Source organism: Furipterus horrens, unplaced genomic scaffold, assembly GCF_987537825.1.
Source record: "Furipterus horrens unplaced genomic scaffold, mFurHor1.1.pri manual_scaffold_3, whole genome shotgun sequence".
Taxonomy (NCBI): Eukaryota; Metazoa; Chordata; class Mammalia; order Chiroptera; family Furipteridae; genus Furipterus; species Furipterus horrens.
Window position 1 is genome coordinate 30829053 of NW_028327173.1, and position 24756 is coordinate 30853808.

A 24756-nucleotide genomic window follows, 5' to 3' on the forward strand; every position below is an offset into this window, starting at 1 on the left:
TGACATATAAAATTACCATCATATCGCCCTGGCTGGTGTGGCTCAGTGGATTGAATGCCAGCCTGTAAATCAAAGGGTTGCTGGTTTCATTCCCAGTCAGGGCACATGCTTGGGTTGCAGACCAGGTCCCCAGCTGGGGGTGTGCAAGAGGCAACCACACATTGATGTTGCTCTCCTTCTCCTTCTCCCGCCCTTCCCCTCTCTCTAAAAATAAATAAATAAATCATCTTAAATAAAAAATAAGGAAGAAACACCAAGAAAATTCTTAAAAGGAAGAATAATGATGGGAAACTAGACTAAGCAGATATTAAAATAAAGCCATAATAATTAAATTTCTATAATAGTGTGTACTAGTATATGAATAGGCAGGTCAATGCAATGAAGTCTAGAAACAAACTGAAATACTTAGCAAAATTCTGTATAGAATAAAGGTGATATTTCCAATCAGTGAGAAAAATATTAACTATATAATAAATGTTGCTAGTAGAAATGAGTAGCCATCTAAAAACTGAATTCCAGATGGATTAAATATTTAAATATAAGTAGTAAAATCACAAAAGTAATTTAAAATGATAATATAGGAGTACAGAGAGCCTTTCTAAATAATAAAAGAAACAGAAATCAGAAATGGAAAGATTAAAACAATAAACAACAAAATGAACTATTTCTACATCACAAAAATTGTTGTTAGTTTAAAAAACACTTAAAGTTTGGAAAATATCTATAATTCATAGCATAGATATAAGAGTCCTACAAATCATTAAGATACAAGAAAAATAACCCTGTAGAAAAATGTGTACTATGCACCATGTAGAATTCTAGGCAGTGAGGATATAGCAGTGCACAAATTGATAAAAAGAGATTAAAATCCCTGCCTTCATTGAATTTACACTCTAGTGGCCTTCTATCTTGAAGTAATAAATAATAGATAATTGATATATATACACACATACACCAGCGCAAACACATACATGTACAGATAAGACATACATATAGTTGCTTATCTATGCACAAAATATCTCTAGGAGGATACATAAGAAACTGTTAAATATTGGTTGCCTCCAGGGAGGAAAACTGCATCAGAAGAAGATAAATGATTTTTCACTGAATAACCTTTTATACCTTTGAGTTTGTACCATGTGATTTTTTAAATAAATTCAATTAAAATTACATAAAAATAGATGTTCGAAGAAAAGCAAGTAAAGGATATTTGAAAACAAAAGAGAAGCACATTTAAGAAAAACAAACAGCCCTGGCAAGTGTGACTTGGTTCGGGCATGGTCCCATACACTGAAAGGTTGTGAGTTCGATCCCCGGTAAGGTCACATATGGGAGGCAACCCATCGATGTTTCTCTCTCACATCAATGTTTCTCTCTCTCTGTTTCTCTGTTCCTCTCTCTCTCTCCTTATCTTTATTTTCATAAATTAACACATATAACAGTGAGAACTTTATGTATTAATTTTTTAATTATTTCTTCCATGTTCTGCTCTAGAACTTGTATTATTTTAATTTTCATAGTTAACATTTTCAACCACTTGGAATTTATCCTGCTGTAGGTATAAAAATATGATATGGCTACCTAGTTATGCCAACATTATTTGGCTAGTTCATCTAATTTGAGATAATACCTTCACCACATACTAAAATATAATATGTATTTCAGCCTATTTCTGGGCTTTCTGTTTTATTCCATTGTTCTGTCTATTCAAGTGTCAGATTAAACAGGAATTACATAATAAAAATGACTTTTCAACCCACTTAGGGGAAAAAAGACATTAAAAATTGTATTTACTGCAAGCAACACTCTGTGGCAGGTGATCGAATGTGCCTGCCACAATTTGCGCTTGCTACAGCAACCGAGTCTAACCTATTCTGGTGCTCTCTGCTCTGTGAGACTGGCTGTTATATGGACTTAGACAGCGTTAAAAAAATAATAATAATAAATAAATAAATAAATAAATAAATTGTATTTAGACAATTAGCTAACCATGCTTTAATAATAAAATTAAATGCCTATATTTCATTTCAAACACTGAAATAATCTCAAGAAGAGTTAAACATAAAAACTGTCTACAATATTTCATCATGTCTGAGACTTTCAATATCTTGATATTGAAATGTTTTTAAATTACTTTAGGCACCTGTACCATGTGCATTAAACTTGTAAAACAGTGCTTACATAAAAACCTAGATACAACAGGGCAGCCACATTTTAAGATATAATGTATCACCACACTCTTTTGTTTCTTTTCTTTTTTAAAAAAAAGATTTTATTTATTTATTTTTAGAGAGAAAAGAATGGAGGGAGAAAGAGAAGGAGAGAAACATCAATGTGTGGTTGACTCTTGTGCTCCTCCAAGTAGGAAACCTGGCCCGCAACCCAGGCATGTTCCCTGACTGGGAATTAAACTGGTGACCCTTTGGTTCGCAGGCTGGCACTCAATCCACTGAACCACACCAGTCAGGGCTATCACCACACTCTTGATGATCAAAGCACAATGCTCTATGAAACACACTGACATTAAACCCTCTGAATTGGAAAAAAGATTTTAGACAGTTATACTCTCAATATAAAAATGACTTTAAAATGCTTTAATCAATTATTTCCAATACACCTTCCTTTTTTCAAAAGTATAACATAAAAAGCTATGCCTACCTAATCAAGCCTATAAGACACCTTTTAAATAAAAATAATATATCTAAGTAATAAGAATTTTATCTTATAGATATAAGAATTGTATCAATGGTAACTTAAATTCAATAAAATGTCTTAAAAGCATTAGGAAAAGCATAGCATAATATTTTCAAAACCTTGCATGGGGAAGACTCTCTTAGACAAAAATAAAAAATCCAGATATTATAAATGAAAAGACTGATAGATCTAACAACATAAAAAAAATTTTTAAAACACACAAAGACAAGCAGAGAGTAAATACCTGTAACACATGTAATGAAGAACCATGATAGGATTTCTAAAAATAATAATAATAATAACAATAATAAAAATACAGGTAAAAATATAAGCAAATTAGTCCTGGCTGGTGTGGCTCAGTGGATTGAGCACCAGCCTGCGAACTGAAAGCTCACTGGTTCAATTCCCGATCAGGGCACATGTACCTGGGTTGTGGGCCAAATCCTCAGTTGAGGACATGCAAGAGGCAACTGACCGCACATTGATGTTTCTCTCCCTCTCTTTCTCCCTCCCTTCCCCTCTCTCTGAAAATAAATAAACAATTTTTAAAAAAGCAAATTATATAAATGACGAATAAACAAAAAAGAACTTCACTGAAAATTGGAGCATACAAATTAAAATGAGTTAATAACCCTGGCACACATGGTCAATAGATTTTTGACAGGGTGCCAAGACCATTCAGTGGGGAAAAAACAGTCTTTTTAACAACTGGTGTTGGGAAAACTGTATATTCACATGGAAAAGAAAGAAGTTAGACCCTTACCTTAAACCATATACAAAAATTAACTTACATAAATTACAAAGACCTAAATTTAAGAGCTAAAACTGTAAGACTCTTAGAATAAAACATTAAGGAAAATCTTCATGATACTGAATTTGGAATGATTTCTTGGATATAACACCAGAAGCACAGGTAACAAAAGACGAAATATAAATATATTGAACTAAACCAAAGTTAAAAACTTGTGTGCATAAAAGGACACTATCAAGAGAGTGAGAAGGCTCTGGTTAGGTAGCTCAGTTGGGTAGGGCATTGTCATGATACACCAAGGTCATGGGTTCGGCCCCCTGGTCAAGGCACATACAAGAATCAACCAATGGATGCATAAACAAGTAGAACAACAAATCAATGTCTCTCTCTCTCTAAAAAATCAATCAATAAATAAAATTATATTTTAAAAAGTGAAAGGACAACCTATAGGAGAAACTATTCTCAAATCATATATCTGATAAAGGATATATATCCCTTATATACAGATAAGACCTAATTCAAAAATGGGCAAAGGACTTGAGTAGACATTTCTCCAAAGAAGATACCCAAAAGGCCAATAAGCACATGAAAATTTTCTCAACAACACTAATCATTAGAGAAATATAAATCAAAGCCACAATGAGATATCACTTCACACTCACCAGGATTGCTACTATTAAAAAAGAAAAATAAGCCCTGGCTGCTGTGGCTCAGTGAATTGAGCGTCGGCCTGTGAGCCAAGTGTCGCTGGTTCAATTCCCCGTCAGGGCACATGACTAGGTTGCGTGTCAGGTCCCCAGTTGGGGCGAGTGAGAGGCAACCACACAGTGATGTTTCTCTCCCTCTCTTTCTCCTTTCCCCTCTCTCTAAAAATAAATAAATAAGTAAACAAATAAATAAGTTATTTTTTAAAAAAATAAATAACAAGTGTTGGTGAGAATGTGGAGACATTGGAATCCTTCTGCATTGCTGGTGGGAATGTATTGTAAAATGGTGCAGCCACTGTGGAAAACTGTGGCGGTCCCTTAAAAAGTTAAATGCAGACCGCATGACTGGTGTAGCTCAGTGGGTTGGGCATCGTCCTGCAAACTGAAAGGTCGCCGGTTCAATTCCCAGCCAGGGCAAATGCCTGGGTTGTGGGCCAGTTCCCTGGTTGGTGGCATGCAAGAGGCAACTAGTTGATGTATCTCTCACAGATTGCTCTTTCTCTCCAGTATTTTCTCCCTCCTTTCCCCTCTCTCTAAAAAAATGAATAAAATCTTGTTTTTTTAAGTTAGACTAAGTGAAATAAAGCAGTCACACACATACACAAAATACTACATGATTTCATTTATTTAAGGTATCTAGAGCAGTCAAACTAATAGAAACAGGCAGTAAAATGATTGTTGCCAGGATATGGGGGAAGAAAGGGGGGGAGTTGTTTGATGGGTATAGTTTCAGTTTTGCAAGATGAAAAGTTCTGAGACTGCTTACACAACAATGTGAATATACTTAACACTATTTAACTGTACACTTAAAAATGATTAAGGAAGTACATTTTATGTTATGTGTATTTTACCATTATTTTTTTAAGTTATACACAGAATTACTATATGAACCAATAATTCCACTTATAGCTAAATACCCCCCAAAAATAGAAGCAGGGACTCAAACAGATACTTGTGCACCAAAGTTCATAGTAGCATTATTCACAACCAAAAGGTAAAAACAACCCAAATATCCAGATTGATATGCAGCATACACATACAATGGAATGTTATTCTGCTTTAAAAAGGAAGGAAATTCTGGTATATGCTACTACATGGATGAAACTTGAGGACATTCTGCTAAGTGAAATAAGCCAGACACAAAATGATAAATACTGTATGATTCCACTAATACAAAGTACCTAGAATAGGCAACTTCACAGAGACAGAAAGTAAAATAGAGTTAATAAGGGCTGTGAGTAGGGGGAAATAGGGAGTTATTGCTTAATGGGTACAAAATTTGTTTGGGATGATAAAATATTTCTGGAAACAGATAACACACAACATTGTAAATGCAGTTAATGCCACTGAACTGTACACATGGTTGAAATGGTAAATTTACGTCATGTATATTTCACCATATTAAAAAGAGAGAGAGAGAGAACAGAAGAAAAAGAATATGAAATGGTAGATGGAGATAACTCCATGGAGGTGTTTTGGTCCAAAAGGGAACAAGACACAGGGAATGTAGCAACAAGGGATGATTTTCTCCCCTTTAAAGATCTTTTTAAGGTGAAAAAAGTAAGAGAATGTTTACATGCTGGTGGAAATAAATTTAATAGAGTGAAATATGATGTAAGAAAGGGGAGACTTTCTTAGGTAATGTCTTTGAGTAGTCAAATGAAAATAGGATATACCATACATAGAGAAATATGGCTTAGATTGGAACATGGATAGTTCATACATAGTGACAGGTATAAAGGCCAAGTAAGTGGGTAGAGATGTGGGTTAGTAGCCATATGTGGTGATGGGAGGCTATGGAAGTTCTCTTCAGCTTGCTTCAGTTTTCTCAGTGAATTAGGAAGCAAGTTCTTCACTGAGTGAGGACTAGAGAAGTTCTGGGAGTTTGGTCAGAGGGAAAAAAGGTATGAAATAATCTTCTGGGAGAGTAAATGAACTAGGGAAATAGGACTGCTTGGGAGAATTAAAGGCTCAATTTTATTAAGAGTAAGCAAACAAAAACTATACATGAGGGTATGTATGCATGTGTGTATATGTGCACATATATCTTCTTATATGTACATGTACATTTTATATATGTACACGTGTTTATAATATGTGCATAAGCACAGAAAAGGGTGATACACATAATTGTTAATAGTGCTTATTTTTGGACATATATGTATGTATATATATGAGTGGGGGGAGGGAGAAGTGGAGGAGATTCCTGTATTATTTGGATTTTTGATCAGTGTGTATTTTATACTTAAAATAACAATATATATCACAAGTTAGTAAATAGCTTGAGGGGAAGGTTTAGAACACTGCTCAATATCCACAGCACCAACTAGGCAAAGCCTATGTCCTAATTAAACACCACTATCAATTCTGCAATGAAGCTGACCAACAAGACAATATGACAAAAGCTGAGGCATCACTCACCTTGAACACTTCAGAGAAGAAGCCAGAGCCTATTTTTTCGCAGATGAAGTCATCTAAACGTGTCAGTCTGGAAAAAGCACTTATAAGAGCTCGATATGAAGATGAGCAAACTCTTCCCACCTGAGTCATGTTACCATCATTTCCACCACCTCCTTCAAAATCTTCAAGACGCTCCACACGTGGAGGAAATCCTGCAATTGAGTTCCGTTTGCTCCGATCCATAGTCGCAATAATCACTTTTCTCTTCTTTTAAGAAGGAACTCCACACATGATAAATTTTTGTTGAGTTTTACTTCTCTTCTGGTTTGACACTAAATAAGATATCAAAAAGATACTTCATTAAAACCATTAATAAATACATACATACATACAAACCAATGAACTATCAATGTAAAAATATTTCCTCTTTTACATTCTAGTTCCTAATTTTCAGATCTAAAAAACACTTTATGCCTTTACCTTCAAAAAACACTGATATATTTAAAGCTCAAGATGTAGTCAGTCTTTAACATCAGTAGAATACAATGAAGATCCCCAATTACATCCTAAAAAATAAAGTAACAACGATAATATCTCTCATTCAATGAGCACCTCTACTACCTGGGAAACATAGTATACAAGCCAAAAATGTCATGTTGCTTGATTCTCAAATAATCCTTGCTATAAGGATTATTACATTAATTTCACAGAGCAGCCAAGTAAACATACAGTCACCAAAAGACAGAGATAACATTAAAATGCAAGAATGATTCAAAAGCCTGTGCTCCCACAAATAATACCCTGTATAACCTCATATAGTTTTCTCTTCATTTTAAAAAGTAACCCCAAATATATAAAACAAAGATGACAAAGATTTTATATTATAGTTATATAATTTGAAAAGAAAATTATATCCAAAATCAACTTAAAAATTGTGTTGATTAAACAGCAGTCCAGCAGAAGTGACTGTAGAAGGCTCCACCCTATCTTGTACATAAGTAAGAATAAAAACACAAGCCTACTTTTTCTTTTAGCTTATTTCTCCCTGCTTCTATTTTTTTCCATGAGAATCGATTTTAAGGGTTTTATGCAAAATACAACAATGTGACTCTTCAGTTAGTGAAATGCTTTCACAAATGTGGCAAATACATAACCCAGACTACCTTCACCACCTCCCACCAGACAGAATAAAGATAAGGCTCCCGGGCCATCCTTTACTATATGACCCTGACTCCCAAGCAACAGCCAGAAGTTGGTGCCACTCTACACAGTATGAATCAACCACAGTTCCTTCCCTAGCAATTGGAATTGCAATTAAAATATTCCAACCTCAGTCAACTCAAGAATGTTAGTCATGGCCATTATCTACCATGCAGCCAACATGGCAGAAAAAGCCAAGATGCAAAGGAAAAAAATAAAAATAAAAAGAACAGACAAAGAGAACTTAATTTTCCTAATGTGCACTAGTCCCTGATTCCTGAGACCCAATGCATCGTGACTTAAAGCCCAATTGCATCCTGGCTTAAAATAATTTTTAAAATGAAGATATCGCTGTATCTTCAAAAAGAAATTATATTTGCTTAAGCTAGTTTCACAAGAATTTCACAGAAGAATGATCTGAGTTCCCAAAGAATGAAACTATTAAGTACCACTATTAAACCTCTGCCAAAAAGTGGCAACAGATCACTGAATCAAAAATTTAGTATTATAAGCCCTAACCTGGTAGTTCAGTTTGCTACAGCATCATCCCAATATGCCAATGTTATCGGTTCGATCCCCAATCAGGGAACAAACAAGAAAAATCAACCAATGAATGCATAAATAAGTGGAACAACAAATCATTCTCTCTCTTTCTCTGTAAGTCAGTAAATAAATTTCTTTGTTTTACTGCCAGTAGAGACCATAAAGTTGCAGTCAATTCATTTTATTTTTTAAATATATTTTATTATTTTATTGATTATGCTGTTACAGTTGTCCCAATTTTTCCCCCTTTCCCCCCTCCACCCAATATACCCCTTCCCTCCAGCAATAACCCCCTCTTAGTTCATGTCCATGGTTGTGCATGTAAGTTCTTGGCTTCTCCCTTTCCTATACTATCCTTAACATTCTCCTGTATATTTTGTTCCTACCAATTATGCTTTTCTAAAAATTGTTGTTCTATTACAGTTGTCCCATTCCCCCCACACCATTGCTCTCCCCTGTCCCACCCACCTCCCTCCTTTCCCACAGTCAATCCCCACCCTGTTGTCCATGTCCATGGGTCATTTATAGTAGTTCCTTGACTAGACTCTTCCCCTTCTTTCCCCCCTAGTTTCCATGTCTCTGGTTCTATGTTGCTCATTTATTTATTTTGTTTATTAGGTTCCTGTATTAGGTGAGATTATATGGTATTTGTCTTTTGCCACCTGGCTTATTTCACTAGGCACAATACTCTCCAGTTTCATCCACGCTGTTGCAAAAAGTAGGCGTTCCTTCTTTCTTTCTGCTGCATAGTATTCCGTTATGTAAATGTACCACAGTTCTTTGACCCACTCATCTACTGATGGGCATTTAGGCTGTTTCTAGTACTTGGCTATTGTAAACAGCGCTGCTATGACATAGGGGTGCAACGTCGCCCCTCCTATCTGTCTAAATGAATGTGGCTTCTTTAAATCCTAATTAAGTAATAATACATAAATCACTTTTTTCACAGAAATTTAGCTGTGCCCTAACTATGGGGTCAAACCCACAACCTTAGCACATTGGGACGATGCTCTACCAACTGAAGTACCCATCCAGGGCAATCATCTCCAATTTTAAGAGGAAGAAATTAAGACACTGAGAGATTAGAAGACTTGCCCAAATTCAAACAATGACAGACTCAGGATTTAAAGCCAGTAGTTATAAAGCCAAACACTTCCCACTATGGATGTCTCCTCCAAAAACACAGCTAAATTTCTGTGGAAAAAAAAAAAAAAAAAGATTTCTATATTAGCTAATTAGAATGCTACTATTATTCCCCACCCTACCTAACAGCGGAGACTAAAGAGTATACAGATGACAGCTTCACCAGCCTCTGGAGCAAAAAGCCTCCATTCATTCAATAACATTCCATAGACATAAAAATTAGTATTGGTTTAAATAGACTGTCTAAAGAATGAATGCCAAGCAGACCGGGCAGATATGCCAACTCCCAATCATTCCTTCTTTTCCATTCTAATATTTGTTGTTTCTTTTTCACTTCACAGGAACAAAGTAGATGAAACTTCACTATAGTATAGATACAAATAAAATTCTAAATGGACCAATATGTAGCAGGATATGGCAAAGTATTAGCCTGCAACCAAACATCTTTAATACCCATCCAAATATGGAATCGTGTGGGCACAAAGTTGGTAATGAAATTCCACAAAGTGAGTAAAAAAGGATTTCTGATAATTCAATGGACTTTTAAATACTGGTTATAAAAAGTAGAAAAAGGATCCAGTCAAGATGGCAGCATAGGCAGACATGGCTTGCATTTTTGCACAACCACATCAAAATAACAACTAAAATATAGAACTATCAGCCAGAACTGTCAGAAATTGAGTTGAAGTCTGACAACTATGGAATTAAAGAAACCACATCCATCAAGACAAGTAGTGTTACTGAGCAAAGGTGGGCTCATTCACGTGGCACCTTGGTGTTAAGACCCAACAATTAGGGTTGAGAAAAACAGGGGGTGCTGTGAGCACTCCTGCTCGAAGCCCTGTTTTTCCCCAAGACCCAGTGCTTCCCTTGATCCCCCAAAGGCTATAAGCCAAAACCAAACCCAATAGTTCCCCATCCCTTATCTGTAAGCTCTCTCCTTCAGGATCTGGGGTATGATGTCATCAGCAGAGCTCTGTATAACAGTCCAGAAAAACATGTGCTGTGTTACACTGGATCATGGTGAAGTCCAGAAAAGGCACAAGTCCTAAGAGAGTGTCCTCTCTGCATGTACCGAGTTCAAGAGTCCAGAGAGAGTCCAGGTCTGCAAGGCGGAGTCCTTGGCGGCCTCGGAGTCAGCTGGAGCAGGCACGATCAGAGCAGCAGCATGCCTGCTTTCTTACTAGCCCAGGCTTCATGGCCAGATACTGACTGCAAACTACATAGCTGCTTCTTCCTTCTGACCACAGACCAGCTTCCTACAAAGCTGCCTAGCTGCTACATCATGGCTCTCTTCCTACATACCTCATGGTGGGCTGATGTGATCCCTCTGCAGTCTTTCAAACCACATGGCACAGCACGCCAAATGGCTGCCACCTTATTTTTAAACTCTTACCACAGCCTGCATCCCAGGCAGTGTGGTGACCGGCCTGGCCACTTGCAGAGTCTCACCCACACAGGCCCTTGTAAGCTTCTTCATCACCATTCCATGGTCAAAGCCCCACTCATCTCCTTGGCACCGTGGAACTGGCCATAACCATTTGCATAACTAAGAAACTAGCTACTAGCTACAGATATGCAAAGTACCCCAAATGTTGCACTATCCCCTTCCCCCATCCCCAAAACCATGGGCTGTGGGAAGTCTGGGGATTCCGCTCTGTAACAGTAGGAGGGGCATAGACGTGGAATGGGCTGGTCTCTCACCCACGTGTGGTGGATAAAAATTCGGGACGGATATCTCAGGAGGGATGGGTGCTGGCCCTGCACCAGGCCCCCCAGCCCAGGGTTCCAGCACCGGGAAAATAAGTCCCCACAATTTCTGACTGCAAAACCAGCAGGGAATGAGTCGGTGGAAGAAACTGCTGGAGCTGCAAGCAGTTCCTCTTAAGGAATCCACATACGGACTCTCCTACTCAGACTCAATCCCTCTGCGCTCCAGCACCATCACGGTAGCAGCTTGAAAGGCACCAATTGTATACAGGGAGAAACTCAAATGTCAGGCAACAAGGCAAGGAGAGGCCATTGTCTCTTTTCTAAACCCTACCCCCACAAAGCCAGCAAGCTGGTGCCATACCTGGCCAACTCTGTTTGACACACCTTGGAGATCCCCAGAGACTCCGCCCCGCCCAACCTGTGGGCCCACCCAAGCTGCTTTTCCATAGATGGCCGGTCTTGGCTCATGCTTCACAACTTCTAAATCCTATCAAACAAGTAACAGCTGGCCTCAGTGAGCCCCAGGCCCAGCACTACCAGCAGCCAGCTTAGATTCACAGCTTGGGTTCATCTGGGAATCTCAAGCCCAGCACAAGTAGTAGCCATCTCAGACTGCTTTATAGCTCAGGCAGGGTGCCCTGGGCAAAAGACAGGTGAGGGCTGACTTTGGCCTGCACCATCCGGGAAACCCCAGGGCCAGCACACCCAGTGGAAGCTATAGACGTCAGAGCACCACCATCCTAGCCCTGCATAGCTGATCCTCCACAGAGGGCAGAAGTTGGTGGTCAGTGGTCACAGCTCTCCAAACTGGGTAAATCCCTCCCACTGACCTCCCAACAGCAATCAAGACCCAACTACAAGAGGAGAGGGTACTCAGCCTACAACACCGAGGATGCACCTCGAGTACCCAGCTTGGGTAATAGGGAAGGCTGTGCCACTGGACCCTACAGGACACCTACTACATTAGGGCCATGCTACCAAGACACAGAGTCAAAGCAGCTCTACCCAATACACAGCAACAGACACAAGGAGGCTGCCAAACTGAGGAAGCAATGAAATTGCCCAACTGAAAGAACAGAACAAAACCCAGAAAGAGAACTAAATGAAACAGAGCTAGTCAACCTATCAGATGTAGAATTCAAAACACTGGTGACCAGGATGCTCAGAGAAATTATTGAGTATAGCCACAAAATAAAGGAAGAAGTGAAGATTATACAACATGAAATAAAGAAAAACATACAGGGAACCAAAAGTGATGGGAGAGAAATCAGGATTCAAATAAACGATTTGGAACAAAAGGAAGAAATAAACATTTACTTGGAACAGAAAGAAGAAACAAGAATTGACAAAAACAAGGAGAGAATTAGGAACCTATGGGACAACTTTGAATGTAGCAACATTCGAATCACAGGGGTGCCAGAAGGAAAAGAGGAAGAGCAAGAAATTGAAAACTTATGTGAAAAAATAATGAAAGAAAACTTCCCTAATTTGGTGAAGGAAATAGACATATAAGTCCAGGAAGCACAGAGAGTCCCAAACCAGTTGGACCCAAAGATGACCACACGAAGACACATCATAATTAAAATGCCAAAGGTTAAAGATAAAGAGAGAATCTTAAAAGCAGCAAGAGAAGAGCGTTACCTACAAAGAGAGCCTATAAGACTATCAGCTGATTTCTCAAAAGAAAGTTTGCAGACAAGAAGGCACTGGCAAGAAGTATTTAAAGTGATGAAAAGCAAGGACCTACAACCAAGATTACTCTATCCAGCAAAGCTATCATTTAGAATGGAAGGGCCGATAAAGTGCTTCCCAGACAAGGTAAAGCTAAAGGAGTTCATCATCACCAAACCCTATTATATGAAATGTTAAAGGGACTTATTTAAAAGATCAAAACTATGAACATTAAAATGACAACAAACTCACAACCATCAACAAATTAATCTAAAAAATAAAAACAAAAACAAACTAAGCAAACAACCAGAATAGGAACAGAATCATAGGTATGGAGATCATTTGGAGAGTTATCAACTGGGAGGGGGAAGGGGGAGAAACGGGAATATGGTGCAGGGATTAAGAAGCATAATAGCTAGGAACAAAATAGACAGGGGGATGTTAAGAATAGTATAGGAAATGGAGAAGCCAAAGAACTTGCATGCATGACGCATGGACATGAACTAAAAGGGAGGGGGGATTTACTGGAGAGAAGGGGTATTCTGGATGGAAGAGGGGAAGAGGGAAAAATTGTGACAACTGTAACAGCATAATCAATAAAATATACTGCACAAAAAGAGTAAAAAAAGAAGGCAAATATAATTGCCTAATCATATTTTTTCTTTCTATAATCATAAAAAGTCCCACCCTGGCTGGTGTGACTCAGTGGTGTGAACCAAAAGGTTGCTGGTTCAATTCTCAATCAGGGCACAGGCTGGTGTTGTGGGCCAGGTTCCAGGTTGGGAGCCTTCAAGAGGCAGCCAACTGATGTTTCTCTCTCACATTGATGTTTCTCTCTCTTTCTCCCTACCTTCCACTCTCTCTGAAAATAAATAAATAAAATCTTTTTTTAAAAAGTCCCTAACTAATTCAAAATTAAACAAGGATTTGTTATGGGTAAGCTATAGCTCAGAGCTTTGCGCAGTAGCAGTATTGTAGCCAATGAGGTTTATCCGAGGTGCGATTATTGCTAATTGAAAACCAGCAATTCCACTGCTAGGATTATACCCAAAGAATCCTGAAACCCCAATTCAAAAGAACCTATGCACCCCTATGTTCATAGCAGTGCTATTTACAATAGCCAAATGCTGGAAACAGCCTAAGTGCCCATCTGTAGATGAGTGGATTAAAAAACTGTGGTACATTTACACAATGGAATACTATGCAGCAGAAAGAAAGAACTCCTGCCATTAGCGATAGTATGGATGGAACTAGAGAGAATTATGCTTAGTGAAATAAGCCAGGCAATGAAAGAAAAACACCGTATGATATCACCTGATACAGAAGACTAATGAACAACACCAGCAAATGAACAAAACTGAACCAGAGGCATGTAAACAAGGAACAGAGTAACAGTTATCAGGGGGGAGGGGGGAGGGAGAGAAGGGGGTAAGTAGGGGAAGGGTTTAGTAAAGGAACTAGTATAAATAACCCATAGACATGGACAACGGGGTGGGGAATGACTGTGGGAGAAGGGGTGGGCTGGGGGGAAGCAATGGGGGAAAAAGTGTGATAGAAAAACAATTAAAATAAGTTTAAAAAATAAAAATAAAATAAACATTGAAAAAAAAAAAGATACAGCCCAGAAAACTGGCCATTTTCCAGAATAGGAATACTGACAAGTATATTAGCTATGCGTATCAAGCCCAACCACATGGCAAATCTACATAACAGGTCTGCTCAGCTGCTATCCTTTCTATGGACCAACATAGCAAATACAGACACATTTCAGAATGACTACCTAATTAAAAAATAAAAGCAATATTGCTGTTGTGAAATAATGAGTTGCAATTTCCATCCAAACCAAAGGCAATCTAACATAAAAACTGTAAACCCTATTTAATTAGCTATGAATATACTCAATGGCATATATTAGTGACAGATCAAAAGCCAGTTCTTAAAACTGTGTTATCTCTTTCAGATAAGACTCTTCTATTTCCTGTTATAACTACAATCCACCCGATCCTTGATCATGACATAAAACAAATCTAGGCTGAAAGCTGTAAAGGCATTAGGTGGTTAACTAGTCCAGTCTTTCAGCCAATTCAGAAATCCCCACTATTAATGGATTCAAATGTTAACTGGGTTCCCACTAGGTAAAAGGCATTATGATAGGTGCTATGTTTACTGAGCATTCACTATAATCCACACTCTTTTCCAATGCTCCACATTTAATTTTCATAAAAGTCCTATAAAATAGAATACTATGTTTTACAAATGTGAAAAAAAGCATGAAGGAATTAGTCAATTGTCTAAACTCTCTCCATCAAGAAGTGGATTGCCAGTACTCAATCCAGACACTGTACTCTTAATTACTATACTAATACAGTATTGCCCCTCTGGGAGGACATAGAAAACCGAATGAAAAATGACTCAAGCTTCCAAGAGCTTAGTCTCACAGGGAAGACACATGTACAATTCAGTGTGATAATTGCTAATGACAGATTAGAAGTAAGGAGGGCTTAATAAAGGCACTGGCAGTAAGGACAGAGAAGTAGGAAAGGAGGTAAGTGACCTTGAAAAGGTGAGTAAATGTATGTAGTAGGTACAAAAAGTACCTAGGATGACTCTCAGTTAACTAAAATCTTTCCCATGCTTCTGGTTTGGGTGATTGGGGAAATAGCTAGGTATTCACTAAAAAAAAAAAAAGATTTGTGAAGAGATGTAAATTTGTTGCTCATCTTCTGAGTTTGAGGTGCCTGAAGGAAAAAGTATGATAATTTGTAGAAAGCAGTTGGGAGACACCACGATGAAGCTCAGGAGAAAGGACTAGACTGGAGATGCAGACTTGAAAGTCATTAGCATGTACCCATGTTCTAAAGAGTTTCCCAAAGTAGAGAATATGAGTAATAGGTAATATTTACTGAGATGCTACTATATACCAAAGCCCAGTCTCCTCCATTAATGTCCTTAGGTGAGATCAGTTAAGAGGACAACAGGCAGCTCAGTTGGCTGGAGCATTGTCCCAAAAGGCCAGGGTTTCGGGGTCGATTCTCTGTCTCTCACTCTTTGTCTCTCTCTCTCTGTCTCTCCCTTCCTCCCTCCCTCCCTCCCTTCCTCTCTCCCTTCCTCTCTTTTCCTCTCTCTCTCTAAATTGAACAAATAAAAAAAAATTTTTTTAAAGGCCAAAGGGAGCATCAACATACACAGGACAAAAAAGAAACAACAGAGGTAAGAATAAAGGAAGAGAAAATATGTCACACAAACCAAATATGAAAACAACAAATATATTAAATACCACAAAGTGGCAAAATAATGTGAAGAAAGTGTACGCTGCCACAAAGCAGTCAAATAATGTGAAGAAAAGTATCCACTGGATTGGGTTTACAGAGGCCAGTCAGTTCAGCCTGCTATACCACTACACTTACTACACAACAAAGAGCTCACTAATTCCTCCAGCAACTATTCTATTATTGAAAAGTTTGAATGTTACAAAGCTTAAGCACAGTACCATGTTCAAATTCTGACTCTGAAGAACTAAGATTTATAACAACTAAATATGGATATTTGATTGGATCCTGATTTGAACAAATAGTTATAAAAGACAACTGGGAAAATCTTAACAAGGATTACTATTAGAGTATAATAATTAATTTTGTTAAGTGCAATAATAATATTAAAATTTATAAGACTTATTTGGAGATGCACATAGAAACAGAGGTGAGATATGTCTGTATATGCATTAAAATATATCAGAAAAATAATGCAACAAGTTTTACAAAATGTTAATTGTCATATATGGGTGTTTGTTACATTTTTCTCATAACAAAAACAAAAAAGTCTTCAGAAAAAAAAAGATGATAAATTTTTTGTCAATAAAAATATCCAACAGATGAAGATAGCAGAGTTCACAAACACCGGCACTAGAAATGGAAAAACCAACTGGTCTTATGTTGTGTGAATGAGTACTTGTTGCTTGGAATAAAAATTTCTAATGAAGTATCATATACATATTCAAAAAAGATGGAAGAGCAGATGACATACCATGGCTGACTGTACTAGATAATCCAAAAAGGATATAGTGATGACCAAGATACTGATATTGAAATAGCATGTAAAGATGGACAAAATTTCATGAAATGAGAGCAGAGGGTGGGGAAGCAATTTTTCTAAAATAATATATTGTTATGTATTATTTAAAATATGTATGACTAAAATTAAACAGGGCAGGTTTTTTAAAATTCTGATTCCAACTTAATAGCTAATAATTTTGAGCATGCTACTTAACTTCTCCCCTTATCTATAAAATAGAGATAAGCAAACTATATCTCACTGTGTTATAAGAATTAAATGAGAACATACTAAGGAATTAAAGGGTAATTAATATGAAAATTAATTATGAAGCATCAGATAGGGTGCCTGACACACAGTAACCATTTAGTAAATATGAGTTCCCCTTCCACTCCCTCCACTACCCAACCCACCCTTAATCCTAGTTCTGGATGCTGCAAGTATACAACAAACTGGATTTTTCTTCTTTATGATAGTTTTCAGTTCCTGAGTCTTCTCCAGAGCAAATGTACACACACCTTTCAAGATGTCCCTGGTTACCTTCATCAAAGTTTAGTCCTAATTGCCCTCCAAATTGTCAAAGCCCCTCTAAAATACAATAGTGGAAAATGTACACAATATTATGTATATGATCTAACTAGGACAGATATGAGTAGAACCATTATTTCTCACAATCTGGATATAAAAAATCATTGTGACCTTCTAAGTACACTAAATGTATCTGTAACTTTGTATGCTGAAATATGAAACAACATTAGATAAACTAATATTGGATGGACCTCTTCAAATAAGCTTAGATACTAAAGTACTAGGGGGATGTATGAATTTTCAGGATAATATTTCTTTGGATAAATTTTCCTATTTGATTTCCAGAAGACCCAAACATGGTCACTAAGGTCAGATAGGCAACTCACCTTTTTCTGATATAGTGAGTTAGAAGGCTGTTTCAGAGTGTGGGAAAAAAAGAAGTCAAGAGGAAAGAGGAAGTTAGGTGCCTGGGGTTAGGGTAGGCTGTTCTATAGTTTGCATTACAAAAGTCAAAGAGGAAACTGATAAAATGGAAAACAAACTTATAACATGAACTTATCAAAAAATAATCACCAAAAAAATATTTTATTCAACCTTTTTCCCCCCTCAGATGTATTAGTTCCATTAAACAGAATATTTTATAGCTATTAAAAGTGATTGTTACAATAAGCACACAAAGATATAGGGACAAGAATATTAACTTACATGTTGTCAGTAACAGAAAAAAACTGGAAACAATCCAAATGTTCATCAAGAGTACACCCATATAATTTAACATTATATAGTCATTAAAGGAATGAGATAAATTCTATACATACTAACTTGGAAAGATGTCCAAATTTCACTGTTAAGTAACAACAGCAAGTTGCAAAATAGAATGTATAGTGTGATCTTTTATTTTTTTAATATAATAATAATAAACATTAGTATACGCCTAGAAAATAATGCAGAGGAATATATGTAGTACTAGCTGTCATCTGGGTACAGGAAGTGATGATAAGAAACACTCATTTTTTATGGAATACATTTTTGTAGTTGTTTTTTACAATGATCACATATTATTTTTGTTTTTAAAAATATGAAGATTTAAAAGGTTGGAACTGCTCTGGCTGGTGGGCACTCAGTGGATTGAGTGCCAACCTGCGAATCAAAAGGTCACTGGTTCAGTTTCTGATCAGGGCACATGCCTGGGTTGTTCCTTGTTGGGGGCATGCGAGAGGCAACCACACGTTGATTTTTCTCTCCCTCTCTTTCTCCCTCTCTTCCCCTCTCTCTAAAAATAAATGAAATCTTCTTTAAAAAATACAAATACAAAAGATGTAGTCATTAAACTGGTTCGATCTTCCAGTCAGGGTACATCAGAGAAGGAAAACTCTGACTTCAAAAAACCTCCGCTGCCTTGCGGCATACCTCTTCAGGGGAAAGGCTAAGGGAGTAAACCCCGACAGAAAATCCGGAGCCGGAGTCCCTAAGGCGGTTTGACGTTGCAGTCAACACCGGCAACTCCTGCGGCGCACCTGAAGCCAAGCTGTATTGACTCCGTCTTTCCCTAGGACCCTTCAGCTGCGAAGAGAGGGGGGGTCTGCTGCATGGGCAACAGCAGACCCTCCATATCACCCTGCCCAGGCTCTGTAGCTTCAGCGTCACCGCAAGATGTCGATTCAACACGGGAGGAGACGGATACCGTGTCACTCCCGAGTCGGACTGCACAGCCATTCTCGGCGGTGCAGATAGACTCTTAAGAAGCTACACCATCGTCTCTCGAGACGGACGGCTGCCGACAACGACAGTCATTAAACTGAATTCATATTAATTTCAACATATTACCTGGCATTTCTTTAAACTTCTGATAAGGGTTGGCTTCCTTGAAATATTTTCTTTCTAAGTTCAGAAAAAAAATTCTAGTTCCAGGTAAAAATGTATTCCCTAAGGTAATTATGGAGCTTAAAGGGGGCTTGTAATGTGATTTCCTTAAATTTGTTGTGAAGCCTTAATAAAACCAAAGAGAATGCATGTATTATAAAGGCATTTTCACACAATGCCTATTTTCATGGGTCTTTACTATATAAACACATTTCTTGTTAAATATAGGGTCATTTTTCAGTCCCAAATTTTACTCCTGTTTAAATATGTACAATTGTCTTTGATAATATTTCTACTCTTTCATAGACATGAATGATTTCATTATCATTTCAGAGTAGCCGGAAGAAAGCAAATTGCAACCTGTAATAGTTCACATAACACATATGACAGCTAAAAATCTTCGATGACATTTGTTGCATATAAAATTCCTTACCTGGGCATTCAAATACTTTGCTCTACTAAAACTGGCCTAATCATTATCCCCCAGACTTAGCCCACCTTTTGAATACGAATATAGCCTTCACTTCCTATCTCAGCTTAAGTGATGTTCACCTCATTCCAGCTTTTGTATTCACTTTCTCCTTGGTCTTCATTTCATTTCCACTCTCACACCTTTTCTAATCTATGCTCCAAGGTGAGTAAACTTTTGAGAACACTTCATGTGAATACAAAGGTTCTTTCTTATTTTGCCCCTACCCACATCTCTAGCCTTATCAATCTGTATTCCTTTACCCACTGACAGTCTACTCCAAACATAGAGAACTGCTTGTAGAGCCCTACTCACACTTCAATGTCTACGTATGTAATATTCTTTCTCCTTGGAATGTTCTTTTATAAAATTTATTTTTCAATTACAGTTGATATACAACATATTAACTATGTATACTACATAGTGATTAGACATTTAAATTTTTTAATTTTTTTAAGTATATTTTATTGATTATGCTATTACTGTTGTCCCAATTTTTCCCCGTTGCCTGCCTCTGCGTGGTACTCCCATTCCCTCCAGCAATACCCCCCTTTTAGTTCATGTCCATGGGTCGTGCATATAAGTTCTTTGGCTTCTCCACTTCCTACACTATTCTTAACATCCCCCTGTCTATTTTGTACCTACCAGTTATGCTCCTTGATCCCTGCACATTTTCCCCAATTCTTCCCCTGCCTCCTCCCCACTGACAACCCTCCATATGATCTCCATATCTATGGTTCTGTTCTTGTTCTAGTTGTTTGCCTATGAAGTGATCTCCTTGATAAGTCTAGTACCCATCTGGCACCATACTAGTATGCTCTTCCTGACCTCTCTACATGGCTCCCTTAGTAATCATTTCATGTGGGAAGTGTTTCCTCACCCTTCGGTATCCTTTTTTGTGCTTTGGTAATGCCTTGCACAAATCTGTTATTATACTTATCACACAATATTTTAACTGTTGCTTATCTGTCTCTTTTACTCAGCATGGACTATGAGCTCCATGAGGGCTTATGACTTGAACTTACCTCCAAATAAAATGTGACATACAAAGTTTACTACTACTATGTGAATCAAACTTTACAGTGGAGCCCTGGGTGGTGTGGCTCGGTGAATTGAGTGACAGCCTGTGAACCAAAAAGGTCACTGGTTCAATTCCCAGTCAGGGCACATGCCTGGGTTGTAGGCCAGGTCCCTGGTTGGGGGCATGTGAGAGGCAACCACACACTGATGTTTCTCTCGCTCTCTTTCTCCCTCCCTCCCCCTCTCTCTAAAAATAAATAAATAAAAATCTTAAAAAAATAAATTTACAGTGGAGAAAAAAAGAAAATAAATAGAGATTCCATATTTCCTATGTAAAAACATATTCAGTCTTTCATTCATTCAGTCAATATACATTTATTTAGCACCTACCACAGACCAGGCACTATGCCAAGCCCAAGAGAGTTGGTGGTGATAATACAGACACACACACAAGAAGAATCTGAGAGGATATAATCTAAAATGTTAACAATGGCTTTAACTCTTTGAATCTTGGGAAAATTTAGATCTTCTCCTTTAAAATTATCTCTATTTCCCAATTCTTCCTTAACCAATATGCATTAATTTTATAATCACAAAAAAAATGTAAGGGGTCCTCCCAAATTACAAATTTCTACCCATCCATAGGAATACAATACTCAAAGTATATAATGTGCAAATTAGTGGTCCATTGCTAAAGTGAGAGCAAAACAATTTCTGAGAACTTTTAGTCAGATTCTAATTATACCTAATACAAAGGACAACAACAAGACTAAAGTATGCAAAAAATACTACAGTATTTCCAGTCCCTACTTTTGAAAATGACCCCATGCAAATTGTCCAAGGAAAATATTGACCACAAGATCAATACCACCCTAGTTTCCCACAAGGAAGAAAGAAAATTAGGTCATTCTATTGCATTTAATGCAGAAGAAGAGATGACAGCCTCTATACAACTTGTTCAGAAGACAAATTAACAAATAACACCATATTACATGACTTACAGTTTACAGTTGACAAAGCACTTTGACCTTCACAAAGATTCAGTTTCCTCACTCCTATTGGATAGATTAAAAAACGAAGGGTTCAAATGTAGAAGGCCTTTCTAACTATGACTCAAAATCCAAAAGGTATAGAGGAAAAGACTGAGAAGTCTGTCAACATAAAAATCTAAAAGTTCTCTATGGGAATAAAATAAGTCAGAGGACAATATCAAAATGGAAAAATATTTGCAATGCCACAGACAAAAAAAATTACATGTATGGTATTTATATATCATAGGTAAAGAGAAACCTAGAAATCAATAAGAGACCTATGTGTGACCCAACAGAAAAATAGGTAAAGAATTTAAACAGATAGTTTACAGAAAAGGAAAATGAGTGACTCAACATTAAAAGATGGTTAAATTTAACCTAATCTTTTAAAATTACTCTGAGGTATCATTTTTCTCTATCAGATTGGCAAAACTTCAAGTCTGATAACAGCAAAGCACAATATTAACAAGAGTGATCCTGGAGCCAGACTGCTTAATTTGAATTTCTGCCACATTAGCTGTGTGATTTGGGCAAATCACTTAAATTCCCTATTTTTCAATTATTCATCTGAAAAATGGAGATAATAATAGTACCCACCTCAAAGGGATGTTATTAAGATTAAATAAGCCCTGGCTGGTGTGGCTCAGTGGATTGAGCACCAGCCTGCAAACCGGAGTTGCCAGTTCAATTCCCCATCAGGGCACATGCCTGGGTTGCAGTCCAGGTCCCCAGCTGGGGGCATATGAAAGGCAACCACACATTGATGTTTCTCTCCCTCTCTTTCTCCCTCCTTTTCCCTCTCTCTAAAAATAAATAAAGCCTTTAAAAAAAAAAGATTAAATGAGGTAATGTACATAAAACACTTAGAATAGTGTCTGGCATATAGTAAGTACCATGTTAAGTATTAGCTGTGATACAGCTAATGTTGTTGGGTGAACAGGCAATGTATATTGGAAGAGTCACTAAGAAAAGCAATTTGGCAATATATTTCATAGTTATGTTTATATCCTTCGACTTAGAAATCCTACTTTCTGCATATATATCCCACAAATGCCCTTGCACACATGTAAAATGACATGTTCAAGAGTCTTTATTATAAAATTGCTTATAATATCAAAAGTCTAGAAGCAACACAAATGTCCAACAATAAGGAAATAGTTAAATTATGATACATCCATTCAATGGAATACTTCCAGGGTTTTTTTTGTTTTTTTTTTTTTTAGCAGAAGCTCTCTATATACTGATCTGGAAAGGTTTCTAAGATATATTAAGTGAAAAAGCAGCATGGGGGTGAGGGAAGGGAAAAGGCACAGAACAGTGGGGAACCACAGGCTAACTTTTGCATGAAAATGGGAAAAATATGGTAATATATAAGCATTTGCCTAAAGAAAATCTAAAAGAATATAAAGAAACTAGTGCCCTGGTCTGGTAGCTCAGTTGGTTAGAAAGCAATATCCTGATACACCAAGTTTGCGGGTTTAATCCCTGGTCAGGGCACATGCAAGAATCAACCAATGAATGCATAAATGCGTGGAACAACAAATTGACGTTTCTCTCTCTCTAAAAATCAATGATATTTTTTAATTTAAAAAAAAAAAACTTTAAAAAAAGAAAGGAACCCTGACTGGTGTGGTTCAGTGGACTGAGTGCCAGCCTGCAAACCAAAGGGTCACCAGTTTGATTCTCAGTCAGGACACATGCCTGGGTTGCGGGCCAGGTCCCCAGTTGGGGGTGTGTAAGATGCAACCACACATTGATGTTTCTCTCTCTCTCTTTCTCCTTCCCTTCCCCTCTCTCTAAAAATAAATAAATAAAATCTTAAAAAAAAAGAAAGAAAAATCTTGTAAAAGTGGTTGGGAGTGGGCATGGAACTAGGAGGATGGGGGACAGACATAGGAGTGACACTTTCACTGTTTACATAAAACAAATATGCAAGTATTTACATAACCATTTGAATGTATTACCTAGTCAAAGATTAAATTTAAAAAAAAAAAACAACTAAAGCTCACAGAGGATAAGAAGTTTGCCTACAATCATATAGCTAACAAGGGTTAATTATAGTTAAGATTTGCATTGCTTTTCCTTGTATGACACTTCCTTTTAGAAATTTTCAGTAATGGAAGACTTAAAAATTATCACCAGTAGGCTTTTCTCAGAAACAACCACTCCCTCTGAATATTCAGCAAAAATAACACTTGTGAGATTTTGAAGTCATTTGCATATGATGACTTGGAAAATAGTATAATACTCATTGTTGGTCCAAAACATTCACTATCACCCACACTATACAATGTAATGATTGGGTTTCATTTACTTAAAAGAGATGAAATTCTCATAAAAGCCCTGATCATAGGTTTCAAATTCCAACACAACATTCATTTGGCAGAAAAATAAAGTGTACAACACTAAGAACATATCTATCAACGCTTTCACATAGGGAAAAAAACATTAAAGCAAGTCAGCTTTCTACTCTAAGATAGGGAATGAGTACATATAAATATATAATTTTCTGTTTACAATTAACTTAAGTATAAAATGTTATTGGGGATCCTTGTGTGGTGAGTCACTGGCCTAGCCTCCCAAAATATAATTTCAAGCAGAATTAAACAGGCCCATCTTTGCCAAATAACAAAGGATTTGTGTTTGAGACCATCCTACATACACATCTGTATGAGAAAATAATACATCATACATCCAGGGCACCAAGTATCTGAAGATCTTGGTATTAATTCACACACAAACATCTGTACCACCTAATATAACTATCTAACAAGTGCTAAGGAACCTCCAACTCAATTCTGAGTCTCTCAATTCTGGGCAGCCCCAGCTATAGGACCCAAAATATCCTCTGTTCCATTTCCTGCTAGCATACTGGGTAACTATAACATTCATACTAATGACATATTCAACATAATTAGCTCCTTTACCTACCACTTTTTCAATAAACTATACCTCTGTTCCCCTCAACAGCAC

The 24756-nt window shown here is 37.3% G+C and overlaps 1 protein-coding gene, 1 non-coding gene and 1 pseudogene across 3 annotated transcripts in view; 2 read left to right on the plus strand and 1 right to left on the minus strand.

Annotated features, from left to right (window-relative positions):
* Window positions 1-24756, minus strand: part of TESK2 (testis associated actin remodelling kinase 2) — a 113265-nt gene that overhangs the window by 85589 nt on the left and 2920 nt on the right. For both annotated transcript variants that reach the window (XM_090269349.1, XM_090269348.1), the window contains exon 2: window positions 6574-6884. In XM_090269349.1, coding sequence (XP_090125475.1) covers window positions 6574-6795 — 222 coding nt within the window. In that variant the 5' untranslated portion in view covers window positions 6796-6884. The remainder of the gene's footprint in view (window positions 1-6573; window positions 6885-24756) is intronic.
* Window positions 1798-1923, plus strand: LOC150014805 (small nucleolar RNA SNORA28). Its single transcript, XR_016510336.1, has one exon. It is a non-coding gene; the product is annotated as a small nucleolar RNA SNORA28 (small nucleolar RNA).
* On the plus strand, window positions 13775-13902 carry LOC150014806 (U4 spliceosomal RNA; annotated as a pseudogene).